Here is a 21,124-nt window from a genome sequence, read left to right on the forward strand (position 1 = left end):
CCAGAGTGCAGGATTATAGGTGTGTGCCACTGCACCTGGCTGAAATTATTTTTTCTAAAGGTATAGTTTTTGTTCTTTATCTGAGGAAACCTTTCTTCTCGTACATGACAATGACACTTCCCGTGCAGAGTCAATCTGACACAAAGCCCGCTCTCGAGCTGTAGTCCAGGCCCCGTGGTGACAGCAGCTCCATGTTCTTACCTCCAGTTGCTTTGAGCTTGATGGTCATTAGCTCCTCGGAGACCTTCCCCTTTTTGATAGCTTGTGCATTGAGAGGACATCCAGATAAGCTGGAAAACAGAAATGGTACTAATGTGTAACATGTATATTATTTCTTATTAAAATTAAAACATTCACTCCCTGTGATTTGTGTTTTTGCCTAATTACATTATAACGGATAGCCTCTTTGTAGATAGTAGCAAACAAATATCTATGAAACTAGAGCAAAGGCAAAACGCCTGCAAATAATATTAATTTTCTGTGTGTTTTTCTTGAATCAAAGGACAAATAGTGACTGCTGATGCACAATCGTGAGTTAATTCGTTTTGTAAAAATGCTATTCTTCTGCATCATATAAGTGCAGTTGTTTAGCAGTGGTTACTTTATTTTCTGTAAACATGAAATTGTGCATTTATATTATGAATAAGAATTGTTCCCGATTAGCCAAAATTCCATGCATAATAAAGCAGAATCTAGTTCTTTCTGTCATCATGCCAAGTGGAGTCTGATCTTTATAGAATAATGCAAATTAATACAAACCAAAAATAACCCGTCACCACATGCCCTATGGAAATTCAGTTTGGTTATGGGAAACTTCTTAATTTTTCCTTTAATTTTTTAAACATATTTTTATTTAAAATATATCTACCCCCAAATGAGAATAAAATGTCCCTCTATAAGTATATTCAGATGCAATCACTGCCAGGGCAGCCTATTAAATGGTCGTGGTATTTATAACCCTTTTCACTTACTCGTTGCACTCTTCAGCGGGGTTTCTTTCCTTTAATGTCATATGTTTTATTTAAATTACACCAGTATGCTAATGCCAACATTGAACAAAATTTGTTTTTCATCCTTTATGATGAGATAATTTTGTTGTTTTAAGAACCCATTAATTCCTTGGCAATTTTATTGTATTTTTTGTAGAAATAATTTTTAGATCAAAATAAAGATTATCACAAATCAGCCACTTAAAATATATATATTTTTTATTGTTGGAGATTCATTGAGGGTACAATATACCAGATTACACTGATTGCATTTGTCAGTTAAAATACTTTTTAACACAGAAATTTAGTTACCATTCATCTATAAGACAATTATTTCAACCTGAAGTTGGGGACACTTGGCAAAGTGAAAGAAAATATTCCTCAAGCTAAGTGCCCTTACTAAATGTTTGCTACGTTATTGTATTTTTTAGTATTCCACAGTAAAGTCTATGAAGAAAATAATAAATCTGTAATATTTATAGAAAGGTTATGCAGTTTACCTAAATTTAGTAATCTATAAATTATTTTATACAGAAAAAGAAAATAATAAAAGCACAAACTCAATGTACAATCTGTCTTCTACTATTTCAGGAAGCTTCTCGCTGTAAGTTGTAGCCTATATAAGCTTCATAATCTTTTTTGTTTATGGAGAATTTGCACATGTCTATTTTGTTTTACGGCACATATGGTATTCTTAGAAAATGACCATGAATATTTAGTGGGGAAATTGGATATTTAAAGGTGACTGGTAAGTAAGTCTGTCTGTAACATAATGGACATTAATACCTCATTAGAAGTTCTCTGACCCTCACCCCTAACGGATTTACTTTGCTCAGACAACATGGTAGAACGTTTTCAGGGTGACATAGTGTTGTTGTGAAAAAGTTAATGAAGTGAAGCTTTGGTTCCAAAAATGCCACTTGGTATTTTGTATCTTCCAGTGTTGATATTTCATATCTTCCAGGATATAAAACAAACCTTAATTTAAAAAATGATGGGCAGGACAAATATTTTAAAAGTCCTTTTTGCTTTTGAGGCCCCATATTGTACAGGCAGGGAAAAAATGTGCCTTATATGGTTTTGGCCAAAATTGCAACTCTATTAAGGCAACTGAAAATCATATCTTCATCTGCCTCCCTGAAGCAAATGGCAGGTTATACAATTTATGTAGTGAACATCATAGCTTACCACATATTAATAAACTTCAACAAAATTGCAAAAATAGGATATAGCATTAAATGTTCTATTAGTCAACGGTGTTTTTTTGTTTTTGAGACAGGATGTCACTCTGTTGCCCAGGCTAGAGTGCCATGGCATCAGCCAGCTCGCAGCAACCTCAAACTCCTGGACTCAAGTGATCCTCCCACCTTGGCCTCCCAGAGTTCTGGAATGATAGGCATCAGGCCCTGTGCCCGGCCAGAACTTCTGGTTTTAAAGCTACAAGTTTCCATAATGTTGTGTGTGTTTTAATATATCACCTGTCTTCTCAGGCTGTTATTTTTTTCAAAGGGAAAATTTTGTCATCTAAGGATTTAAAGCAAGGTTAAAAAGGAATTATTATATAAATATAATACTGATATACTGCATGGGTCAAATCGTTCTCAACCATCCTATAAAGTAAGTTTTGTAACAATGCCATTTTGGCTGAGAAATTGTATGCTCTGGTCCCCGTGACACCCCCAGCAGGGTGCCAGGCACATGGCCAGACCCATGGCACCCGAGGGCATGTGGGATGTTCAGAAGCCCTCTGTACTGGCTTCCTCTCTGTGCCCTGGGCATAATCATGATTCCTGTGTAGCCCACAGAGCTCTGTGAAGGTTTGAGGAGGAGGCCGAGTAAGTCACTTAGAGCAGCCTCTCTGTGGGAGAGGACCCGGCCTCTAGGTTAATTATTGTTAGGGATCGAGTGATTTGAAAGATTTTAGATTCAAAATACAAAACATTTAAGAGCCTATTGAATCTATATATTATTTTCATAAGGGGAGGGACCCGTATTTAACACCTACTGTGTTCCATGAACAAGCCAGGTATCATGTGATGTCATTTCAAGAAATTCTCCATATACATAGAAACAGTATTCCACTTTAAAGAGACTACTCCAAATTCAGTCTAGTCTCTTAAATCTTTTCAGGAGCAGGAGAAATTTCAATTGAAGAGCGCTACAATCTAAATCAGTCCTTTGTCTAAACTCTTCCTCCCTGTCCTCCTCTTAGACAGTGATATCTTGGCCTTAACACTGCAGCATGTTTTCTTTTCTTTTCTTTTTTTCTTTTTTTGCAGTTTTTGGCCGAGGCTGGGTTTGAACCTGCTATCTCCGGTATATGGGGCCAGTGCACCACAGGCGCCGCCTTGCAGCATGTATTTTTGAACTTGTAATTTTCTTTTTCTTATTATGAAATTCATAGTATGTCAACAGACACATACGATGTATTCTCGCAGTGTAAAGAACATTTTAAGTGGAAAACCATTGACCTTAAAACACAGAACCTGCCTTTCTACGCCCTTTGTAGCACTCACAGGCCCCTCAACAATTGGCTTCCCTGTCCCAGAGAGAGAACCATCATCTCAAACTGCAGCTAATTGTCATCCTGCTTTTTTAAATGTCATTTTGTCCACATCTTCTACTTTCCATGATCAGAAAATACTGCACATATTCTTCAGCGATTTTCCTGCCCAGCACCATGCTCTAAAGTTCATCTGGGTGGCACTTCCTGGTGGCCATGGGGTGGACACTGCTGCTTATTCATCTGCCTGGCTGCTCCGGGGCACGCGGGCTCCTTCCAATTTGGAGTAAGTAGGGACATGCTGCTCAGATGTGCTCACTGAGGCCTCTGGGTTCCAATGTGCAAAACAGCCCCTGGGGTGTAAGCCTGGGTGCTAGGGCACCTTTGAGAGTTCAATTTAATTGACTCTTTGAAGGCAATTTGCTTCCTAAAGTGGCACCACCAGTGACTCTCCCACCTACAGCGTTTGGGGGTTCCCAGTCTCTACAACTTCACCAAACCTTGGTCTCATCTTTTAAAACTTCTTAGTACTTTCAAAAGAAAATTCCATTATTGCCAAGAGATCCATCAGAGCACATAACACAGAGTTAACATTTCATCAGCAGTGTCGACACGGAAATGCTGAGGTTGTCACAAGAACTTCAGGCCTCTGTGCAGCCAATGCACCATTAGGCTGACTTGATTGGTGACTGCTGGTCCCGGATATGAAATCATGATTCAAACTCAGAATGAAACAACGTTTGGTATTGTGGACACGGACCTGCCTTTGAAAACCATCAAAAAAATAAACCCCTTAAAAAAATTCAAGTTTTCTCCATAAGCAAGTTTCTCTGCATATATCTCTAAATAGGCAATTCCTGGAAAGCTTCGTTTTTTGACACGGTGAATACAGATCTTTAGAGCAAAATGCCAAAATGACCCAGCTTTGTTCAGTGTGTATACTCCTCATAAACAGAGCCTCAAGGGTTTCCTAAAGCTTCACTGGGTTTGAAATTAGTGTCACACACAGTGACCTGTGAAACCAGAAAGGAATCCATTGATGGGAGAAATAGTTAATCTTTGAGTCCTTTCCTTTACATAGAACATGAACGAAAAATGTGGTATTTCAACAAAAGGCCCAGTTGAAATGCACAACAGGCACTGAAAAAGGAAGTAAGTCCTCGTGAAACTGTGAAAGAGGTTTCTAGATGGACACTGGGCAGTGACGCTGTCATCTTTCTGGCTACCGTGGATAGGTCACATCTGCCCAGTAGCAAAATAGATACAATTCTGGCCTGAAATTGAGCCAGGGCATAAGGGGGAGGCAGCGATCTCAACATGTAAAGCGAAAGTTTGCAGTGACATCATAGAGTGGATGTCACCACTTGGAACTGAAGTGAACTGTTAAAAACAGCAGCATAAGCAATATTTCAGAATACAAAAGCCAAACGCATGCTTTCTAGATCACTCGAAAACTCTGCAGTGGATTTTCAGAAAGAGAGAAAATAGCATTTTTCATTCTTCAGACTAGTCAGATATCTCTTCAGCAAGACTCACTGCGACAAAGTCTCAAGTGCTATAATTAGTGACCTCTAGGACACCCCCCCACACACACAAAAAGCTAGAAAACGGAGGTTACCTTCTGTGGGTGACAAACACGTTGTTGACGTGGCCTAGCCCGTTGCAGCCTGGCAGGGGACAATGTGGCAGTTCTTGTTTGTTCAGTTTCCAGGGGCGGGCGGCCCCATTGAGAGGATTCTCCTTCTCTCTCTTGGCAGCCAGGGGACAGCCGGAAGCCGTTCGGTGCGATGTGTATTTACCTGATATGTGACCTTGGCCGTCACATCCTATCACAGGACATCTAGAGAGACATAGCACAGACATTGCCAGCTGGGAAGAAGGCAGTGTCCATTCCAGACTATCCAGAGGAAGAGCCATGATATTATAGTCTTAAAATATGGCACTATCAAAACGGCATTGCGCAGGCAGGGGTGTCCAACCCATGGCCCACAGACCACATACAGATTCTCTGAGGACTTCATTTGTTTATCTGTGGTACTGGATGTCAAAAATAGTGTGTGTGGACTTTTCTTCTGGCTCATCAGCTTTTGTTAGTGTTTGTGTATTTAAAGTGTGGCCCAGGACAACTCTTCTTCTTCCAATGTGGTACAGAGAAAACAAAAGGTTGGACACCCCTGGAAGGCTCTGCTCTAAGTAGTTTTCATACTTTATTTCACTTACTATTCGCTGCAATCTACTGAGTGGGAGTGTTATCATCCCATTTTGTAGGGGCGTGGGAATGAGGCTTGTAGGGCTTTGGTGATGTGCCAACTATTTTGAAGGAAGTGGAGCCCAATTCATGCCCACACTTTTTAGCTCTAGAGCCAGCACATGAGCACTGTTACATTTTGTCTCAACAAAGACCAAGGGTGTAAATGTTAACTGCCTTGACCAAAGATATATCGCACATTATTCTCAGAACTGGAATTTTGTTTGCCAAATGTTTCAGTATTGTGTTTAGAAATAATATAGAGAGAATAATGCAAATTTCTACATCCAATATGTGCATCTATCACCCAAGATGCGATAGCCCTTTTCTTAGAGGAGGGAATTCAGTTTAGATACAATTTCACCTTAAGCAAATGAAAGTTTCAGGGGAAAATGCTGCTGTATCTGTCATTCTGTAGCATTTCCACAAGGCTACTTTCCTTTACAACAACTGAAAACATTACAAATTTTCTCCCTTCTCTTTTGCATTATCCCAGAGCTATGGAAACCTAGCTCTGAAGAGGAAAATTCTCCTAACAATCTGACTCTTGCTTCAAGAGTTCTTGGGTCTAAAGCACACACTTTCCCTGAAACTCAGTCCACACTTGACTCCATGCTAACCAAGATCCCGCCCACCTGAGCAGCTCTGCAGCTAACCCTGACACCACAGCTGTTGCACTTACTTAAGTTCAGGGTCTTCTTTGTCTTCCTTGGTTGGGGTCATTTTGACACCACCTTTCCTTGCACGAGGGCAGCCAGACAAGCTACAGCGAATACCCAACAGAGAACAAAACAAAATCGTGTGATCTCTCTGACTACCTCTGCAGACAAGCCGATTTCCACGTCTCAGGAACCGGGTCATCCTACCTTCTGTGAGAAGCGTAGTTTCCAGTCACATGGCCGGAACCATCACAGCCTGGGGTTGGACACCTGGAGGGCAGAAGAGAGAATGGGCCACACTGAGAGGCTGTCGAGCAGGGAGGGGACAGGTTCAAATAGATCTAAAAAGAATGAGTTGCTTTTTTGTGCAATTTTTTTCTTAAATATTCTTTTGCTTAATAATCCATTCAAAAAACTTTGGCCTATATAGCTACTGAGTTATGTTTGGTAAACAAAGTATTAGTTGTTGTATAAGCACCCTGCACTAACCAATGCTCCCAGCGCCAGTGGCGCTCCCAAAGTATGGGTTGTTTCTCTATATTGTATTTTCATTTCTCTATTTTCAAGCTTTAAATTGAAAGGAACTTGAAAGTGAGCTCACAGGGCGGCACCTGTGGCTCAGTCAGTAAGGTGCCAGCCCCATATACCGAGGGTGGCGGGTTCAAACCCGGCCCCGGCCGAACTGCAACAAAAAAATAGCCAGTTGTTGTGGCGGGCACCCGTAGTCCCAGCTACTCGGGAGGCTGAGGCAAGAGAATCGCTTAAGCCCAGGAGTTGGAGGTTGCTGTGAGCTGTGTGAGGCCACGGCACTCTACCTAGGCCCATAAAGTGAGACTCTGTCTCTACAAAAAAAAAAAAAAAAAAAAAAAGGAAGTGAGCTCACAACTTACATTTGGGCTTCTGTCTAGAATGGTAATCATCTAAGAACTGCAAAGTTCCTATCTTTCATGTAAAGAGAAAAGTTTTCCATATTTTTTAATGAATTATTTATTTTCAGGTATGCTATAGTACCATGATAATTCATTAATTTCAGATAAACAGCAGCGGTGTATGTGAACTCCAGAGATGTGAAGCATTAATATCATGACCAAAGAATTGAAATAGTTTGCACCTTGACATGATTGCAAGAGGGACTTTACCTAACAATTGCAATCAGTGTAACCTGGCTTATTGTACCCTCCATGAATTCCCCAACAATAAAAAAATAAAAAAAAGGGGCGGCGCCTGTGGCTCAGTCGGTAAGGCGCCGGCCCCATATACCGAGGGTGGCGGGTTCAAACCCGGCCCCGGCTTAACTGCAACCAAAAAATAGCCGGGCGCTGTGGCGGGCGCCTGTAGTCCCAGCTACTCGGGAGGCTGAGGCAAGAGAATCGCTTAAGCCCCAGGAGTTGGAGGTTGCTGTGAGCTGTGTGATGCCACGGCACTCTAGCGAGGGCCATAAAGTGAGACTCTGTCTCTACAAAAAAAAAAAAAAAAAAAAAGAAATAGTTTGCACCTTTTTTGGGGAAAAAAACAACTCAATAACTATCACTGAAAATCATTAAATTTGGAATGAGAAGGGTGAGAGAGGAGAGAGAATCGGACTTCTCCTTGGAATGCTGATTAAAAATAGGTTTGAGATTAATATACAAAAATTTTCACCTTTTTGTTGCTTTAAAAAAAAAAATCCTAAGTACAAATGAAAACAGAGAGTCCATCAAAATATTGGCCGTTCTGAAGATTCTTGTAGACACTATCTTACCATTTTATATCTATGCCCATCACACTTCAGATGTCTCCTCAAACAGAAGTTCCATTTGAGAAAAACAATAATCCAAAGAACAATGTGAATACTACACCTTTCCTTAAATCCCATCCTACTGAATTTTCACAGAATGCTTTTTATATCTAGTCCTAAGGCAGAAAATATACAATCAGTACACATGTCTTCTGGCTAGCCAGTGGAACTTGCTTTGAGTCTTTAACCATTTAAAGACTAATAAAGTAGTGATTCAATAGCATGTTGCAGTTATGGAAACACATGTACAAAGAGCCTTCTTTGGGGATTCTCCTTGAATATGGATCTAAACAAGAGATCAATGAAACATCTGTTTTTTTTTTCTTTTATGGAAAAATGAAAGATATTACTTAGTAGATGGCTGTGTTAAAACATGTAAATATTTAATATTGCTATAGGATCTCTCAATTTATGTGTGTTTAATGTATTAACCAAAATTTTTCTAGAAGTAAGGTTTGAAGACAGTAGTTATAAGAACCAATAACTATAATTAACTTGTGGTAATGTAGAAGTTTGGAGCAATTGAGTAACATATTCTGGCACATCTCACCTTTCAATCTGTTAATTATTAGCCTCTACTAGGCATTCTCATGTTTTAGTCCAGAAAATGGGCAGCCAATAGATTATTTCTAGACTCTATGTTGACCTAATAAATTGTACTTTACACTTTAAAAATGAGGGAAGTTAAATTTTTCCTTTTACTATTTCTGCTACTAAAACTCCAAAGTTTTACACCTCTTCATTATCACATCTTCTTTCATAAAATTACTGCTGTATTTTTTGTAATTTTTAAATACAAAATTTTAAACGACTTAGAAGAGAAAATATTATTAAAAAATTAAGAAAAATATGGTACCTGAAATGTGACATGTATTTTAGACACCAAAAGTTGATTCCACTGTTTTCATACAAATATTGTTTTACCTCTAGACATAGTAACACTTTTTTACTAAAACATTATTATTTGCAAATCAATTTAATTAGATTTGTTTAATGCTATTTACCCTTTGAAATTTTTGCCCTATCATCTATCTTCTTATAATTCTTTATTATTCTATATGTAATATAACAAGATGTGAAAATAAAGAAGTGAGAAATTTGTATTAAAAAAAAGATAAGAGTTTGGAAAAGAAAATCTCTAAGTAAAAGTTAATATACATGTGACCTTGAGATCTTGTAGACTTGGTAGAAATGAGCCAAAATTGTGTTTGGCATCCAACAGTGAAAGGCGGTTGTATGAGTCAAAATACCCAGAAGGTAAAATATTACGCAATTTTTTTAAATTAGAGGATGGAAACGCTCTGCCACAAGACTGATTTAGTAAATAAATTCTAAAATTAACAGAAAAAAATATTGTGTTTTACCATGACATCATTCCTTTAAAAATTATTATAAGGCTCCTGAAGCAAGCAATTTAAATTAAATCCCAGTGATTTGGTTGTAGTCCTGCTGATCCTTTGGTGTTTTAATTCCGCTAGGCAAGATGGACAACTGGTTCTTGGCCACCCTGAGGGTCCCTCCCTGTCCCGCAAAGGCCAAGGAAGTCACCCTGTCCCCTCACTTACTTCAGCTCCTGAGAGTTCGCAGCCATGAGGGACTTAAGAGTCTTATCTGCTAATGGACATCCAGAAACACTAAAGAAGGATGAGAAAAAACAGACCAGAACATGCCACTGACATATACAAATCTGACTCAAAGAGCATCCTAGGCCGGGAATGTATGTGAAGTCACGGGGGACTGGGAAAATTGTAACTGGCTTTGAATCCAGCTGTGCTACTCTAACCAGCCTGGGCCCTCAGACACCTCGGTTCTTTCTCCTAGACTCAGATTTACTATTTATGGGATGAAGGGCTTTAACCCAACAAGACTCCCCACGGCTAGAGTTCAGTGATGCGATGACTACTAATCTGAGTTCTTGTTACATCACCTCCTGATGAGGCTTTTCCAAAGGGAAAACCAATCTTATGAGTGAAGATTGAAAACACCACTTAACCTCTCTAAGTCCCTGGTGTATTCACCCAGGGTAAAGGGACACTTCCCGTCCCTCTGTTCTGTTTGTATTGCTCCACTCAAGTCCTAAAGCCAGGCAGAACCGAAGGCTGATGTGAAGCCTAACTTGTGGTCTGTGACCTGGGCTATAGGATCAGAAAACCGTTTTGACCAAGAATCACAATTTCTATACCATGTATCTTTACTTCCACAACATTAACCAAAACCCCACTAACTCACTCTCCATTTCCTGATCTAGATATTATTTTGCTTGAATGGGTGAGAATAATATTGAAAGTAGAACAAAATGATCTGCGTGCAGCCGAGGATGCTAGGTACCTGCGATGAGATGCGTAGTTTCCTGTTACGTGGCCACTTCCATCACAGCCTGGTGTTGGGCAGCTGAGTCAATGAAAAATTACATCGTTAGAGTCAAGCACATTTCCTGGATTCCTTTGCTCTGCCTGATACGTTGTGAGGTATTTTCTCTGTGCAAGATGAATTAGCTGGTGTGCTAAAGATTTGTATTATGTAAGAACCAGCAGGCTACCTAAAAGAAAACTAAAAATCATAACATGATGAGTAGCACTTCCTTAATTATCTGTTTCAACATCACACTCAAATCCCTGATTCAAATTAGGTGGGAAAGTGATATTAAAAGGTACGTCCTAGTAATATTGTGAGTCAGTAATCTGGGGGTGTTTAGTCCTTTGAATGTATATATGCCATCAAAAATAAATATTATAAACTCATGCTTTATGACACTAGATCTTAGGAATACTGGCACCAATTATGGAACAGATTCTGGAAAGAAAGTTGTATGAGCTTTAACAAGCAAGGCAACCTAGTACCTTCATAAACGTTTTGGAAACCACTGAAAAACTCTGACCGAGCTGTAGACTGGTGGGTCAGGTGGGAAAGGTGCTGACAGGAGGAAGTAGCCCACACGTTTAGTGAGCAAAGTTGAGTAATTTCAGCCAAAGCTTGAACCCAACAAAAAGAGTTACTACTTCACCGTTAGCCTGAGAATGGGCTCTCAGGCACGGTCAGGACACCGGCTCCATCAAGGCCTGTGTCCCTGCACTTTGGTCTCAGAGCCTGCTCCTATTCATTTTATGTGTTTTAAATATAATGTAAGAAAGGAAATATCCTTAGCAGTTTTTCTTCTGTAACGAATGCATTTCTTGGCTTCTCAGTATCATCCATGCATCTGATTTTCTTTGACATTCTGTCTGAAGTGAGAGCATCTCTCTCACAGAATTTACCCTTTTGAAGGGAAGTTTTGGGATAGAAATTATTCTCGAGTAATGTAAAGAAACAGTAAGAGTTAGAACATTTCTTGATCCAAACGGCATCATCTAGCTCTGCTCTCATCCCTCTTCCCAGATAGATATCAGAAAGAAAACTGTAGCTTTGGCATTTGTAAAAAAGTAAAGAACAATTAACAATGATCAGTAGGTGAGCTGAGTTATCTCACTCACTAAATGCAGAAACATCTTTTCTGAACATTGCACAACTGGGAAATTTAGAGGATGAGAAAGGTGTTTCAACCGCCAGGGAATTCCCACTCTAGAAATACATCGCCACCTCGTGTTCCAAAACAGCATTGCATTTATTTTATTTTATTTCACCCAGGGTAAAGGGACACTTCCCATCCCTTTGCCTTTTTGCACAGGCAAAAGAGGTGCCAAGGATTTTTAAATCTCAGCTATAAATTACCTGTGAAATATAATGATGAAATATACACTAATTAAGAGAAAAAAATTTTAAAGTTTAGTGTTATAAAAAGGTCAACAAAGAATTGGAGGCAGCTTAGTAGTGGGAACAGTTTCTGCTTGGAATTCTAATAACAAGATTTAATTAGTAGTCTACAGTGAAAAATCTTACATAATGACATGTGCCAGTATCAGTTGGGTGGTATACTCTGGGAAGGTTTGTAGATGAAACTATCACAATTACAGGAAGAAAACTAGCAGGTTGTCTGAGTAAGTGGCACTCAAACCTCAGGCAAGTTCTAGGATAATCAGTGACCAAAAAAAAATATATATATAATCTAAACAAAGATTTTTCTAGCCAATTAAGGCATGATTATCTGTTAAAAACATAGTAAGGATAGGGTGACATAAAGTAGTGAGACTTTTACAAAATAAATATACTAACATCCATATATAATAAGCAATATCCATTAATGTACTTGCCCTGTCTGTAAAATGGGTGCACCATGAGGTCTCTGAGACAGCAATTTCCTAGGAATTCGTGATTATATTCCCCAAATCCTTTGAAGTCTTTTTTGAAACCCTTCCTTTTTTATATTTACCTTCATATGAAAAGAAGTTCCCATTGCACAATAATCACACTTCATTTTTCTGACCCCAAATGGTGTTGCATATTAATCATGAATCTTCTATATTACATTAACTTTGGGATGACTTTCGACAATTTATAACAATCTACTTTCAGAGGACCAATAATTTGCCAGTTCTGAAAAAATTAAACATAGCATGTGGAAAGGAACTTTGTGAAAAAATGAAAAGTGCCCTCCACATGGGGATAAGTGTATGGGAGCCCTAAGTGGTCTCTTGGGAAGAGGCTGTGTTTGGCGAAATTTAAGTTCAATTCCTTTTGAACCTTCCGTTATACATGACACTTTCTAAAGTGAACACGGCTAGGGCTGGTGTTACCTGTGAGAGCCTCAGAGAATGGAAAGTCAAAGCTACTTTAAAGTCCCTCACATGTTTCTAGTGCAAACTGGACTTGGAACAATTTTTATTGAACCCCTACTATGTGCAAGGCCCATGGCCCTTGGCACCAGCATTCGAGATGTGTTCCCTGCTCCCAAGTCACTGTCACTGTAGGTGAAAAATAAGAGCAAACAGTGTGCAGCAAAGGGGTGGGTGCTGCTGAGGACAGGCCGGTGTGGGGAGGGCCTGCCTCTGAGGCTCTGCTCTCGGTGACCACAGAGAGTGGAGGTAGACGAAGGAAAGACCAGGACTAGGGTGAGGAACAGCGGTAGCTCCAAGGCCTCTCAGGCCAGTGACCTCTGGGAGACAGCTGAGGAGGCCAGGATGGGCCCTGCAAAGAGGCCAGAGGTGTGGCTGGTGGAGAGGCAGAGTCAGGGGCCTGCAGAGCTGGGCAGAGAGCTTGGCCACTGTGGGCTGGAGGTCTCAGCTGGCTGGCAGCCCCAAAGTCTTCAGCACAAGTGAGGGCAGACAGATCCCAGAACTGAGCTCTGAGATGCCCCAACATTTAGAAAGCTACACTTGAGTCTGGTAGGGTAACAGCCAGGTGGGAGGGAAGTCGGAGGCAAGGTTCCTAGAGCCCAGCGTAGGAGCCCCAGAGAAGGCAAGATCAGTTCTGTGGCCGCCCGCTCAGGTAGGAACAGGAGAATCAGGACCCACAGCCCCTACCAGATCTGGGTGGAGAGGAGGAAGGGGGAAGGGGACGGTCCCAGGGGACTGTCTAGGAAAGATTTAGGAGGGAAACCCAGTCACACCGAAGTGACAACTTTCTTGAGGAGTTCAGCTGTCAAAGGAAGGGGAGACGGAGCTCAGGTGGAAGCTGGGTCAGGAGAGGTGTTAAATTTTTTTATCAGAAAAATGTAAAAAGAAGGGTTACTCTCTGCTGGAAGCTCTCAGTAACTGGCGGCTTTAAATGTCTGTATGAATAAGCTTGATTAATATTTAATCATTTACATATGGAAAACAGTTTCCCTGCATTTCACACATTCATTCATTCACTAATATATAATTAGTACTTATTGTCTTCCTTCAGGTAGCCTGGTCCTTAAACTCTCCTGAGTCACAAACCCCTCTGAGAATACGAGGAAACCATCAACTCCCTTACCCAAATAACAATCAGCAGAAAGTGTTACGAGATTAATATGGTTCCTGAAGCCAAGCCTAAGATCCCCGTGGTCAATGGGCATCAGGTTAAGAATTCTGGATCAAAACATAAGCATTTCTAATAGTTTATCTTGTTTTTAATCAAGAGGCTGTTAGTTCTCTTAGCCTAAAAGTAAATCACAACTCTCTTTGTTCAGGCCATAGGTTTAGGTACATGTTTAACATTTAACTACTGACTGGTTAAAATTGCCCTAAAGCCAGAATTATAATCCAAAATTAAGAAGGTAAAGCTCTCTCTCTCTCTTTTTCTGTACTTGAGATTCCTTTTCCTTTTATTTGGGGGGGAGACAGAGGCTCTGTTGCCGGGCTGGAAGGCCGTGGCATTAGCCTAGTTCATAGTTCACTCAAACTCCTGGGCTCACCCAATCCTCCTGCTTCAGGCTCCTGAGTAGCTGGGACTACGGGTGGCTAGTTTTTCTAGTTTTAGAAGAGATGAGGTCTCACTGTTGCTCAGGCTCATCTTGAACTTCTGAGCTGAAGAGTTCCTCCCATCTTGGAACGCCAGAGTGTTAGGATTACAGGCATGAGCCACTTTGCCCACCCAAGAACTTCAATCTCTTAATTCCAAAATTTTCCACGGCAAAGCAGGAGATACCACTTACGTGATTAGTTCCTTCTTGAGATCTCTTGCATGGAGCTTGGGTTTAGGGCTTGGTATAGAGGCCTCTCCAGGAAACTTTTTTTCTTCTAAATTTTCTAGAGAGCTCACTGGGTCTTTCTGGAAAATAAAAACACACACACACACACACACACAAACAAACAAACACAGAAGCCATTAGGGAATGCTGGAAAGTCAATGGCACTGAATTCAGGGCCTGACTTAAGTTGTGGCTTAAAATGACCTCAGAGGATTTGCAAAAGAAATAAATGAGATAGTGACTATAAGGGATCCCTAATTGTTACGGGCCTTGAAGAATGAGAAACTTTGACTGATAGGGAACACATTTAAAAAGTTCACACCTTGGCAAAGGATTACAGAGACATTTCTTGAGCTATGTAATTAAGTTTATATTTTTGTACGTTTCAAGTTTTCTTGTGTTAAGGAATGCTTCCTAGAGACCACAGGGATAGTTCTTTATATATCCAACAGTAATAGCAGCAGTAAAACAAAAGAAATATTGCAAAATGCGTCGTACAAGTATGTATTTGTTTATTTATGTTTTTGAGACAGACTCTTACTCTGTTGAAGGCTAGAGTGATACAGCATCAGTCTAGCTCACAGCAGCCTCAAACTCCTGGGCCCAAGTATCCTCCTGCCTCAGCTTTCTGAGTAGCTGGGACTACAGGTGCCAGCCTCGGTGCCAGGCTAATTTTTCTATTTTTTAGTAGACACAGGGTCTCAGTCTTGCTGAGGCTGCTCTCGAACACCTGAGCTCACGCCTCTGGTTCCCAGAGTGCCAGGATTACAGGTGTGTTCCACCACACACACTTTTTAAACAGAAAAGGAATTTAGTTTACCAAAAATTTCATGTTCTAGTAGACAAATAATTAAGATTTAATTTTTTTGTTTAAATATGTAACTGAGGGGTGATTGGTGGATTACACCTACAGTGCATCTTACAAGGGTACATGTGAAACTTAGTAAATGTAGAATATAAATGTCTTAACACAATAACTAAGAAAATGCCAGGAAAGCTATGTTAGCCAGTGTGATGAAAATGTGTCAAACGGTCTATAAAACCAGTGTATGGTGCCCCATGATCACATTAATGTACACAGCTATGATTTAATAATAAATAAATAAATAAGTAACTGAGGCCATAGTGTTGAAGCAATTCATGTGATTTTTCTGGATAAATGCTTTTATTTTCTTATCACTTCCTGTTTTCCTGAAATTGCCTCTCTTGCTAAATTGGTATCTTACAATACTTTACTCATCAGATGAAATTTCTTGTTGGATATTATTTTCATTACTTTCTCTTAAGTTAAATACTTAATAATTAAGTATTATAGTCAATATTTTCTCTTAACTATAATACTTAATACTTCTTTATCCCATAAAGAAGACTCACTAATCATTTCAAATAATTTATTTACCAAGTGATGTATTATTTCACAGATGATGGTTTTTCTTGATAACTTAATTAGCTTACTTTCATCATTAAGCTTATATGCAGTAAATATAATACTTCCTGGATTTAATATTAAAAGCAGCTTTACTAAAATAGAAAACTGTATTCTCAATCTCAAAAATACTAATCTATTTTTGCTAAGGTGAGCAAACTACTTTGAATTATCTGAAATAAACATTATTTGAACTAAATGCATGTAAAAACGCTATAGCATAATATAATTTTAAGAAATTGTGATTTCACATTTAAAAGCAATGGAAAAGATAAAAATCCTTAGATTTTCCAAACCAAAGAAAAGTTCTAAATGCTGATATCAAGCATCAAGGCAAATAGAATTTCTTTCATTAATTACTTGGATGACAATTTAATTGTTTTACACAAGAACGTACTGTAGTAAATAGGTTAGTAAACTATGTCATGTAACATTATCATCTCCAGGTAATAAAACTGGGGGATTGGTGGGATTATACCTGCGGTGCATCTTACAAGCATATATGTGAAACTTAGTAAATGTGGAATATAAATGTCTTAGCACAATAACTAAGAAAATGCCAGGAAGGCTATGTTAACCAGCATGATGAAAATGTGTCAAATGGTCTGTGAAGCTAGTGAATGATGCCCCGTGATCATATCAATGTACACAGCTATGATTTAATAAAAAAAAAACTTGGTTTTATACAATTCCTCTTTTCATATTATTTATACAGTATTTATTTTACTGATCAATGCTTGAAAATAGTAGCCAACAAAAATCCACCATTAAAAATAAAGAAAAATAATGTGCTTGAAAATAATTGCACACTAGGATACAGAAAGAAATGCTATTTTAATGCTACCTTCATGCTACAGTGAAATGCATGATTGAAGCTTATCCTTTTAAAGTTTTACACAGTGAAGGACTAAAAGGAAACAATTCCTAATTTTAAGGCCTTAACCCTGATAATTCCACTATCCATTTGGTACTATCTGGATTTGGCTTGCACAGTATTTTTCACTGTAATTTAGAAATGTCTTGGGTTTTTGAAAGTAGATACAAATGCTGAATCCAATGTTGTCCCAATGTGGAGCAGCCTTTGTTTTTCTGTTTAGATGCTGAATTTTTCACAAAAGTGGCATGAAGTAAAAACAGCCATTTTATTATTTTCTTTATGATCACATTAATAACAAAGTCTTCGGGGCAGGCATGTACTTTTATAAATGAACTTATAAAAGTTCCCAGCTGTTATTTTAGGGCTGAATCAATACATAAGGAGGCAAGAGAATGGGGAATTTTGAAAGAAATGATCAGTTGTGAAAGTTGGAGTCATTGTTTTACTCAAATGCATCCAAAAAGAATGTTTGCAGAATATATGTAATCTTTGGTAATGTTTCAATAGTATAATTTAAAAGTGACCTTTTAAATATTTTGTAATTTTTTAAAACATAAACTCTTAAGTATGCAATCACTTTATGAAATAATTGTCTTTCCCCCTTTTCGTTGCTCAACATTCTACACCCAGAAATTGCAGAGAGTATGTATATTAAAGTGGGGCTGGGCACAGTAGCTCACACCTGTAATCCTAGCACTTTAGCATAACTAGTTCCATGAACTCCTATGTAATGCTTATAATCCTCTCCCTTAACTAACATCTTGACTATGTTTGAGATAGTTCCCAGAAATGACAGACTCTAACTCTTGGCCTTAAGTGATCCTCCTGCCTCAGCCTCCTAAAGTGTTGGGATTATAGATTTGAGCCACCACCCCAGGCCTCAGATGATGGATTTTCTATAAGACAAAGGAGCCGAGATTCCCAAGTCCTTGGGACAGACTTCTTGCTATTAAGGATCACCATCCCCCACAACCTGTCCCCAGTGTACTTTAGCCCCTTGTTAGTTACACCACAACCTGCCCCGAGGCACTTGGCCCCACATTAAAAGCCCACAATATCCCTCAATGGAGAGACAGATTTGAGGCAGCTTTTCCCAGCAAGATGTCTGTCATATTAAAAAATTCCTTTCTTCCTTGGCAATCCTCATTATCTCAATAATTAGACTTTTATGTGAGGAGCAACTGGACCTGAACCGAGCCCTCTTGTGGTTTTGACACATTGGGATGCCTAAGCAGGAGGATCCTATAAGCCCTGGAGTTTGAGGGTACAGTGAGATATGATGACACCTCTGTACTTTAGACAGAATGAGATTCTGTTTCCAAAATAAATAAGTAAAACAAAATAAAATAATATATAAAATAAAATACAGTTCACTGTCACTAAAACAATTCTTAGATTAGTTTTGTTACGGAGGCATTTTATATCAACTGAATTCCTGAACATCGCGCAATGTAAAATAAATCAATAGCATTTGTAAGAGTCTTTTTAAAATGTAAAGGATCATTTTGAAAATAATGTTATCCTGTGGATGTGTAAGAGAAAATGTGGTGTTTATGTGTGTATTTAGAGAGTATAGGCATGCAATGAAATTCCTTTAACGTACAGGTGGAAGTTTATGTGGATTTCGGTAAAGCCCAGGACATAATGGTAGCGTGAATAACAGATAATAGCATCTGGCACTCGTAACATTTTAAGCCCTGAAATCTTTGGAGAACTGACAGTTGAGTGAAACTGACAGCCCTAGTTATTTCTCAACACTTTCCTTTTGAGATATTTTGAGTTTTTTCCAGATTCAGGATTTTTTTTTTAGGGGGCATCTGGGCAGGCTATTTCACTGAGAGAGACAGACAATATTTTCTGAAAATTACCACCAAAATTAAGCAACTGTTGTGCATATGAACTAGATAACAATGAATTAGAAATAATCACTGGATTTATGATTGGGTGGTGGGGCAAGAGGGAGGTGGGAGAAGGAAGGATGCAGGCGGGGGCAGGGAAATGCCATGTTGAGTCTTCAGACATTGTCTGGGCTGCTTGTAGCTATTCAAGTAACACTCACTGGACAGTGACGAGAATGCGCCCGTTCTGTTTCTAGGTTTCAAGTTCAAGTTCTCTGACATGCCTGGTCAGAGAAGCTTTGGTTCTGCTCCTGGGAAGCATCTCGGGCACCTTCAGAAGGACCTTTGTTGTGCCTCTGCCACACCTTGCCAGATGTCATTTCTTCATTATTGTTTTTTTCTTTCCATTTTAATTTTTCTCAATATTCCCTAAGGTCTCTCTATTTTTTGGTGAATTTTTTTTTTCTTTCCACTTCCTCCTACTCTTTTTTTCTTCATTCTAGAAAATTCTAGATCTATTGTTTTCATTTCCATATGACAAGAAGCAACAACTTTACTTCCCCAAGCCTCTTCTCCTCTAAAAATTCTGATAATAATCCTGTTTTTCAGGGTTGTTGGGGGGTAATGAGACCCTGTATATACAGGGTGGCCATAAAGTTCACGTGCAATTTAAAAGAGTGTTCAATCTAAAATATTGCACATGAACTGCATGGACACCCTGTATGAAGATCCCATGTCTGTATCTTATTGGTTTATTTTTGTTGTTGTTGTTGCAGTTGTCATTATTGTTTAGCTGGCCTGGGCTGGGTTTGAACCCGCCAGCCTCGGTATATGTGGCCGGTGCCATAACCACTGTGCTACGAGTGCTGAGCCTCTTTATCTTATTGTTCGTGATATACCTGTGATAGCTTCTCCAGAGGGACATTTAATACAATCTAATTTTTTCAAAATAATACCTATCAAACATCCTATTTCTCATTTCAAGATTCAGCACAAGATGTGAAAAATAACTCTCCGTGAATGGATTAGCTTGGCACAGATGAGGGAACAAAGGACAGGGGAAACAAACCAGAGGGTCACAGTGATTCAGAGGCACTTGTGTGTGTGTCCTCACCAGCTACAGCTTCCCCAAGTAATGACTCACCCTGTGCAGAAAGCTGGAGAAGGAGCATTTCACTTAAAAAAAAAAAATAAAAACTTTGTCAGAGCAAACCTAAGGCCAGCATTTGGAGTCTCAGAACTCACTGAGCATCGCCAAAGTCCTCTGTTACTCTTAGTCACACTGAATTCCCACATAGCTTCTAAATTCCCTAATTCAGAACACTGAGGTTGAACATCGTAGCAGTCAAAGCTTGTGCTGTCAAACCTCAAGTAAGGAATTCCTCTAAAGAGATCATCAATCCAGTCAAGAAACCTATATTTTTCCCATGAATTTTCTGGGAAATGAATTGCTGTCATAAGTTTATATGCATTCGATAAAAACATACTCTGGTTGAATCTATAAAGTTGCTGAAATGAGTCCAGATGTTTTTGGAGTTATGCAAGAAAACAAGGTCGGAAAATAAAGATAACATGTTTATTATGAGACCCCATTTTCTGGCTCCCTGGGAGGTAATGACCATAGTGAAGGAGGTGATGGGGGAGTCTCAGAATATCAAGAGTGCAGGTTCAGCACTGTTCCCGAGGACACAAAAGCATAATCAATGTCGAACAATATAAGACACCCTAAATGAAAAGGAGAACCCACATGAGGCAAATTTTCTTTGTTACTCCTGAGGACTGACTCCTGTGTCTGCCACTGAGTATGGCTGGAAAGACTTCTGGTGCACTCATCGTGGTTGATGTACAACACAGTCACAAGTACAAAGAGCCTAAGTGCCACTCTGCACGTGGCATTGAGAGCCTTCCAGAAGGTGGACCACATTGGGATTTCGACCCTGCATGATGGGTTGTATACACTTTGTAAGGTGCTGTCCTTCCTGCAACATGATGGCTGCTACTGGATCCCTGGACACATACCTTGTGCCTGGAGTCAGGTTTCTCTCTAGGGGTGTAGATGAGATGCCATGATGTAAAAGGCCATTGACTGGCAGGAGAGGAAGCATCCTGTGAGTTGTTGGCCATCCCCCTGTGTAAGGCTGACTTTTACGCAGTAGGACAGAATCCACCCACGTCCTCGCTTGCTCCTGACTTCCTTCCCAGACAAGTTGTGCAGAATGATCAAGTAAAGGGAATGCTGACAGAGTTTCAGATTATACAAATACAGTAGACCCTCTAT

The 21,124-nt window shown here is 39.4% G+C and overlaps 1 protein-coding gene across 1 annotated transcript in view; it reads right to left on the minus strand.

Annotated features, from left to right (window-relative positions):
* ST18 (ST18 C2H2C-type zinc finger transcription factor) overlaps window positions 1-21,124 on the minus strand; it is a 109,979-nt gene that overhangs the window by 13,134 nt on the left and 75,721 nt on the right. The window contains exons 13-19 of the mRNA XM_053559461.1: window positions 14,670-14,785; window positions 10,505-10,567; window positions 9,742-9,810; window positions 6,607-6,669; window positions 6,423-6,503; window positions 5,111-5,332; window positions 202-290 (exon numbers count right to left, since the gene is read on the minus strand). Coding sequence (XP_053415436.1) covers window positions 202-290; window positions 5,111-5,332; window positions 6,423-6,503; window positions 6,607-6,669; window positions 9,742-9,810; window positions 10,505-10,567; window positions 14,670-14,785 — 703 coding nt within the window. The remainder of the gene's footprint in view (window positions 1-201; window positions 291-5,110; window positions 5,333-6,422; window positions 6,504-6,606; window positions 6,670-9,741; window positions 9,811-10,504; window positions 10,568-14,669; window positions 14,786-21,124) is intronic.

This window comes from Nycticebus coucang, chromosome 13, assembly GCF_027406575.1.
Source record: "Nycticebus coucang isolate mNycCou1 chromosome 13, mNycCou1.pri, whole genome shotgun sequence".
Lineage (NCBI taxonomy): Eukaryota > Metazoa > Chordata > Mammalia > Primates > Lorisidae > Nycticebus > Nycticebus coucang.